At 39.0% G+C, this 7156-nt stretch overlaps 1 protein-coding gene across 7 annotated transcripts in view; it reads left to right on the forward strand.

Moving 5' to 3' along the window:
* PAM (peptidylglycine alpha-amidating monooxygenase) overlaps positions 1-7156 on the forward strand; it is a 265855-nt gene that overhangs the window by 196037 nt on the left and 62662 nt on the right. For all 7 annotated transcript variants that reach the window (XM_019517217.1, XM_019517218.1, XM_019517211.1 and 4 more), the window contains 2 exons: positions 1782-1969; positions 3587-3658. In XM_019517217.1, the coding sequence (XP_019372762.1) occupies positions 1782-1969; positions 3587-3658 (260 nt within the window). The remainder of the gene's footprint in view (positions 1-1781; positions 1970-3586; positions 3659-7156) is intronic.

Below are 7156 nucleotides of genomic sequence, written 5' to 3' on the forward strand. Positions count from 1 at the left end.
ATGCTCTTAATTCTGCACTTGCAACACTAAGTTTATTATTTTATAATCCTATTGATAAAATTGCTCACATCTACCAGAAAGGATGATTGCCCTATTTAGTGTATATTGCTCACTTAAGTTTTGTTTAGACAAATATAAAGTGATTAATAGGCATAAAAAACCCTATTTTTGCCATCTAAGCTGCCTTGGGCATAGCTTTATAATTTTTGTATGTGTGCTTCTATTCATTAAAAGCTTTTTCATTCAGGGAACTGGATAGTTATAAGTGGCATGAATATGTGATGGAAGGGATCTTTCCAAAGAGTTTAGGATTTTCATATGTTTGCAAACCTGTTTTTAGTAAATTGTGTCAAATATTAAAATGTACTTCTTTGAATGTTTTTACGTTCATTTTTAAGTTGCACATCACCATTTTACTTAAGTTGTAAAGAGGAGACAATTATACTGACTGTTATTGGGAGTCAGACAGTGAAGAAGTAAATGATTTTTAAATGCTTAACCAGAGCTTCCAAAGGTAGAGGCTGATTTTTGTGGTCTCCAAGGGGCACTAAATTTTCAAAGCATGGAGAAACCAATTCCCCTTTTGGAACCATCTCTTTTTTCCCACCTGACTGGTGTCATTATTGTTGCTATGGTGAATAAATGAATACTGCATGATGCTGCTAGAAAAGTCAGCATTGACGTCTTTTGCAAACAACTAATAGTCCACCCCCGTTCCTTTCTATGAGTGTGGGCTGGCTGGCTAACTGAGAGAGCTAATTTTAAAAAAACCCTCTATATAAGTCCCTTTATTTTGTAAACCTTTCACTAAAAAGGTTGTCTGCTGAATTGTCAGATTTATTAAAGGTTGCATCTTATAAATAAAAGATATACCAACCTATATAGCGTGAAGGAGGTGGTGGGGAACAGCATTGTGTAACAATATGCTATTTTTTAAGCCATAAAGTATTTTTCTGAAAAAAATTCCTTGTTGTATTAAGTGGCTTTATCTCAAAGGTAGAGTTATGTAGCACAACAGAATAGTCCAACTTTGCTTCAAGCCCATTTCTAGCAGTTAGTAATGAATTTTTTTCTTTTCATCTCTGTAACACAGACTCTTTCGTTACAGAGGCTCAGGTTTGTGATTAAGTTTTCCTAGAGACTGAAGTATCATCGCCCTCTGGGAAATGCTTATGTTGCTTAATAAGTCCTGAAACTTCCTATGCCACTGTATTATAACTCATGTAGTTGGTCAGTAAATGAAGGAATTGGAATGTGAAAAGCAGAGCAGCACAAACAGGAAATATTAAAATTAAGCAGTGGGATTATTTGTAATGATTTGTAAATATGGCTTAAGATAGGATGAAGGAGATTGCAACAGGGAATATTATAAATAATAGAATAATGTTTACTATTGATATACTCCCTTTCAGATAAATGTGTACACTAAGATGCAAGGGACAGTGGAGAAAAAAGAAGGAAGGCCAATTTGAACACAGAAATAACTTTTTCTATGCCATTTTCTGTTGTTTCAAACCATAAATCATTATTAAGTGTTACTGAGATGCTTAGGGAGTTTCTGCAAACTGGCATGATACAATATAAACAGGAAGAAGCTAGAGATAATGGGGCTTTTATGTTGAGGCTGTGAAGTGTTTTAATGTGGGCTGCTAAAGCACTTCAGTACAACCTTTTTAGCAATTGCTGGCAGACTTAAAAGCTGCATTTGATAACATATATATGCACAGCTGACATTTTGTTCTTAGACTCTTAAAAGTATATTCTACCTTGTGTTCCCATAGGGGCACAGCCAGTGATGAAATGTGCAACTTCTATATTATGTATTACATGGAAGCCAAACATGCTGTTTCATACATGACCTGTACACAGAATGTAAACCCAGAGATGTTCATAAACATACCACAGGAAGCAAATATACCTATCTCAGTCAAGCCTGATATGATCATGATGACACGTGGACATCATGAAGGTAAAACATAATTTTTGGATCTGAAGTCAGTTTTATTGTGTGGCTTTAATGCATTGCTTGCCATGTTTAGTTATGCCATTTATATACAGTATAAGATATTTTTTTAAAAATTGTGTTATTGTATATTCTTGATTTCAGAATGTATGAAATTGTGTTTATATTTATGGGCAGGGGCATGCAGGCAGCAGATTGCAACTCAGCCCCAACTCGAGATCACACTATCACTGCTGCAAAATCCCAGCCCCAGCTCTGGAGCAGCTCCCTGCTCAGCTGTGCGCCAGCCAGTGCTGCTTGGGCTGGTCTCCATGGAAACCCCGGCCCTGCACTGTCATGGCCTGGCCATCCTGGGTTCTCCATGAAAACCAGCCGCAGCGATGTGGGCAGTGGCTGCTGGGAAATGGAGTGTGGCCACTAATGGGATCAGCCATTTTACCCATCCCCTTTATATAAAATAGGCGTCCAGTGTGTGAGTGCCTCTCAGACATGTTTCATCTTATGTTGCCCATTAGAAAATGGCCAACATAAGATGGTAAGTGTTAATGGTAAATCTTCCATATCCCATCTCCTGCATCACATCCTTTCCATGTGATGAAAGGAAAGGATCACATCCTTTCCATGGTCCTTTTAGATCAGGGATTCTCAATCTTCAGTCCTCCATAATTTTTCTAAATTTAGGACACCTGAGTTAAGAATCGCTGTTGTATTGCCTTAGCTTCCCTCAGTGATTCTCAACCATCGTGCTGTTTCCACTGCTGCCACATAGGACTACCCTGCATATCTCTTGCAGAGCCAGATTTGGAAGCAGCTGTGGCAGGAGCAACTGCCTTTCGGATAAACCTAATAAAGCCAGGGGCACCCACTCCTGCTGCATCTGCTTCCCAGTGTGGCTTCACAGGAAGCTGGCAGAGCTGTTCCGTCTAGCAGCGGATACCAAGAGCTATGTTCTTGTCTTGCAGCAACTATGGTGGTGGGATCCACATACCAACACCCTTAAAAGTGTCTCATGGCACCCCAGTTGAGAACCACTGGTTTAGACCCTTCCAACTTGACTCAGCAAATCCCAAAGATGCATCAGATATTAACACATCTATACATTATCAGCATTTTCCAGTGAGGGTTTACTACCTGTTAATTAGAACATTAACTAAGACTCCGAGGTTCCATTACCTATCACTGATTTATTGTAGGTGCAACTCAGAGACCCTGTTGAAGTCTCTAAGAGTCTTTCATTAGTTTTTGTGGCCCTAGGGGAAGTCATTTAACCCCCCTTGATTTGCATTACCTCAGTTGTACAAATAGGTACATCTCTCTTAAAAGAATTATAAAACTGAATGTTCAAAAAGCAATTTGTTCATATGAAGTAACTTTTATCCTATTATATAAAGGTAATATATTGCTATACTGTTCCTTTCTGCTATAGTTTTAAAAGGTTTAGAGAGATTATTGGTCAGTTACTTAACTTGTTTTAATAAATCCCATAGATAGATTTAGTTTTGATTCTTAAAGTCTTCAAAATGGTCTAAAAAACCCTCTGATTTCAGAAGTCCCTCCCCTCCACCCTTGGGTAATGTTATATTCAATTCACATATGTATTAGTATATTCTTAATCCTTTTTAGAAAACAAGAATGCAGCTAAAAGTTCTTTACTGCAGCAGCCAAAAAGAGAAGAGGAGGAGGTTTTGGATCAGGGTATGTACAATGTTTATTTCATTACTATATCTGATAAGAGTTTCATTCACTTAAAACATTAAACCATATCCCTACTATATTATGAATTAATCTTATAGTTTTATATCTCTTTCCTTTTACAACTACAAAGCAAAGCTATATTATAGTGTCTTATATAATGAATTATTCAGGAAAAATTGGTCAATTACCAGTCCCCAGCCTTGTAGGTAAAATTCATTAGAGCAATTTAATATTATTAGATTTGTTCCTGGTTTGATTTACTTAAGACCATTTTAATTTATCTGCCCATGCAGTGCTAAAATGGGCACACTGGAATAGCTGCTCTACAGGATCAGAATTCAGTAGCCATTATATTAGATTTTTATTACTTTAATGTTATGTATGTTTTGAACTACAATATTCTTTATATGATCTACTATTAGAAAAGCACTTAAAGCAAAGGAAATAAAGATTGAATTAAAAAATGGCATAGCACTGATTTACAAGCATGGAACAATGTAGGGAGATCATCCACATATGTATTAAGGAATACCAAGTGCTTGTATCTTAATATTGATGCAACATGTAAGTAGTAAAGCATGGTGTGATGTTGTTAATTCTGCACATTTCTTGTTGTATGTCAATTGATTAATGCATAAATTTTGTGTGATTGTATATTTTACGTGATGGCAAAGCAACTGCTATGAATCTTGTTCTTTTGAGATGCTCCTCAGAAGATACTGCATCAAATAGGTGTTCATACATGGAAAGGTATGTCATAATTTTGCCATATCTGTGGCTCTTTTGGACCAGCTGTAATATCAGTACAATTATCAGGGATATTGATTTGGCAGTAGATTTTTTTTTTTTTTATAAGGCGATGCTCTGAAGTAGAAATTTGGTATCCATTGCTGGACTACCAGGTCTTTGGTAAGTACACAGTAAGAAATAATTGAAATTGTTAGGTTATTACAGTGAGTTAAGAAGGCAGATATAGAATAGACTGAGTAAAAAAAATATGGGCACACATTTCAAAAGCACTCAGTATTATTCTTACTCAGAAGTTATTAATTTCAGTGATAAAATTGCCTTTGCCTTCAGTAGGAGCGGAAGTATGTCAGTGCCAAGAGCATTTGAATATTCTACTCTGCCCTAACCTATTTAATTGTATTTCATACATTTTCACTTTCCAAAACTAGCTAAATTTAAAAGTTACAATCGTATTTTTAAAATGATGTTCATAACCTAACTGCTGGAGCAGCAATTAAAAAGTACTTTGAAGTTTCAGAGACTATTTTTTCCCGTTTTAGTTTAAAACATATCTTAGTCTATTCAAGACATGGATTTATTTTTGGGAAACAATATATACATTAGTCTTCTATGTTTTTACGTTACATTTCCTTCAGATGCAAAATAACCAGCAATATAAGCATCTCGCAGTATTTACTCTGACAAGGTACTGCACCCTGATCACAGCTGCTTATTTAGAATGAAATACTGTTGTTCGTTTAACTACATTTGTAATGTTCGGTACAGTTAAAGATGAGGTTTAAACATTTCTAGTTGTCTTTGAAATATGTTTCAAAGACTAGTATCTGCAATGCAGTCTTGTTTGCTGTGAGATGGTGACTTAGTGTATATATCCTCATCGAACATGTTTCTATGGTAACTGGGGCTTGGCTGTGTTGTCCATTTGAAGTTGGTTGTGTTGGTGATGTAACACATCAAAACTGAGGAAGAATCAATCGGGAGAATTTTTTTGTGTTCTTAAACCTTATATTGAGCCACGTTCTCTTCTTGTTTACACAAATTTTACACCATTGTAGTTCCTTTTGCTTCAGTTGAATTATTAGTTTACACAGGTGTAGTGAAGGAAAAATCAGAGCCACTGTTGTTACTTTGTCTTCGGGATTTATGCTTTTGTTTTGGCCATTTAGAATTATCATTACTACTTTGTTTCTTTGTTCATGTTTCTAAGGAAGCAATACAGTAATACAATCATTGAGAGATTATATCTGGACTAAAGCAGGAGGGTAGCGAGAGAAAGAGACAGAGAGATACAGTTCTTGTTTGCAAACCACACAGTACAAAAGTGTTCTGTAGCCACACAAGCATATTAGCAAGTATTCCCAAATGACTCACTAAAGCTAGTAAGGTACATGGAGATATCAGAGTCTTGAAGATGTCTAATTCGGCTTGTAAAAATTGCATGCATTTCTTTCGTATTTAAATTCATCCCTTAGATTTTATTCAGAGACTAGTATTTTAGTGATAATTTTTTATGCTGTTTATTGGAGTATTAAAAACAAGCAGATAGACAAAAAGGGTGCGTCCACATATGCAGGCATGTGCACGTGCAGCAGCTCAAATAGGAGCAGCACAAATTGGAGCCGGGGATTTTTGCCTCAGAAACACATGCCTGAACATGCACTTTGATGTGGGGCAAGTTCTTGGGGCAAACTGACTCTGCCCAGCTCCTCCCGGATCTGCAGCCAGGGAGATCTAGAGGCTGGGGCCAGCACCTGTGCTGGCCCCAACAGTTTAAAAACCTGTCCTGGTGAGCATGGCTGCTTAACCTCAGGGGCTTCTGAGGCTGAGCCAGTTGGTATCTGGGGACACTAGCCCCTTGTGCCAGCTGAACTGCTGAAGGAGCCCTGACCTGGAGTGGCCCCTGTACACTCTACCCACTGCAGCACTCTGGCTGTGACCTGCTGCCACCTGCAACAGCATCCGCCCCCTTGGACCTGCCCCATGGCTACACACCTGCCAGATTCGGATGGGATGCCCCCACTCTGCCATCTGGGGAGCTATCACCCTGATGATGTACTCATTGTGGTGGGCCGCTTTGAGCTGTCCAAGCGTGTCATCTTGGCCCCAAATGTCCAACAGGCCAGCCACCTCATCTGCCCTCTAGCTGGGTTGCCAGTGCTGGCCCTGTACAGGTTTCTCTGCCCAGGTCTCACCACTTGTCTCACCAGCAGAGATCCCTGTGTGCCCTGTTTAAAAATTGCAAATTCTCTGATGGAAAACCCAAATTCACTCCTTAAAACACCCAAAACAGTGTCTATTTCTAGAGAGATCAGTTGGGCAGTGGTTTATCAATATATTTACCAGTTTAAAGCAATTTGGAAGCCTACCAATGTCTCTGTCATCATAATAAAATAAATTCTAAATATCTGGCATTCACTTTTGGCTTTTTTGTCATAGAAAAATCAGAGCTGCCTCTACCCGCTTTGCTCACCAGGATGTGCAGCGCTGAGCAGCACTGATATGCTAGTGCCCTGCCCCTGTCCTAGCCTCTAACTCTCAACCTACAGCCTGCCCCCAGTCCCAGTCTTCTCGCTCTTGACCCACAAAGCCAAGTATCTGGGTGAGGGGTTTGTGTGGGTAGCTTGGGGGCATGGGGTTTGTGGGTGGATTGTGGGGGGACTGTGGGTGTGGGGGGGCCATGTGGGAGAGGCTGCTCAGGAGTGATGGGTCCCCTGCCCCACACCGGGTGTAGTGCCCCCCCCCACACAG

This window comes from Gavialis gangeticus, unplaced genomic scaffold (assembly GCF_001723915.1).
Source record: "Gavialis gangeticus isolate Ggan-Ray unplaced genomic scaffold, GavGan_comp1, whole genome shotgun sequence".
Lineage (NCBI taxonomy): Eukaryota > Metazoa > Chordata > Crocodylia > Gavialidae > Gavialis > Gavialis gangeticus.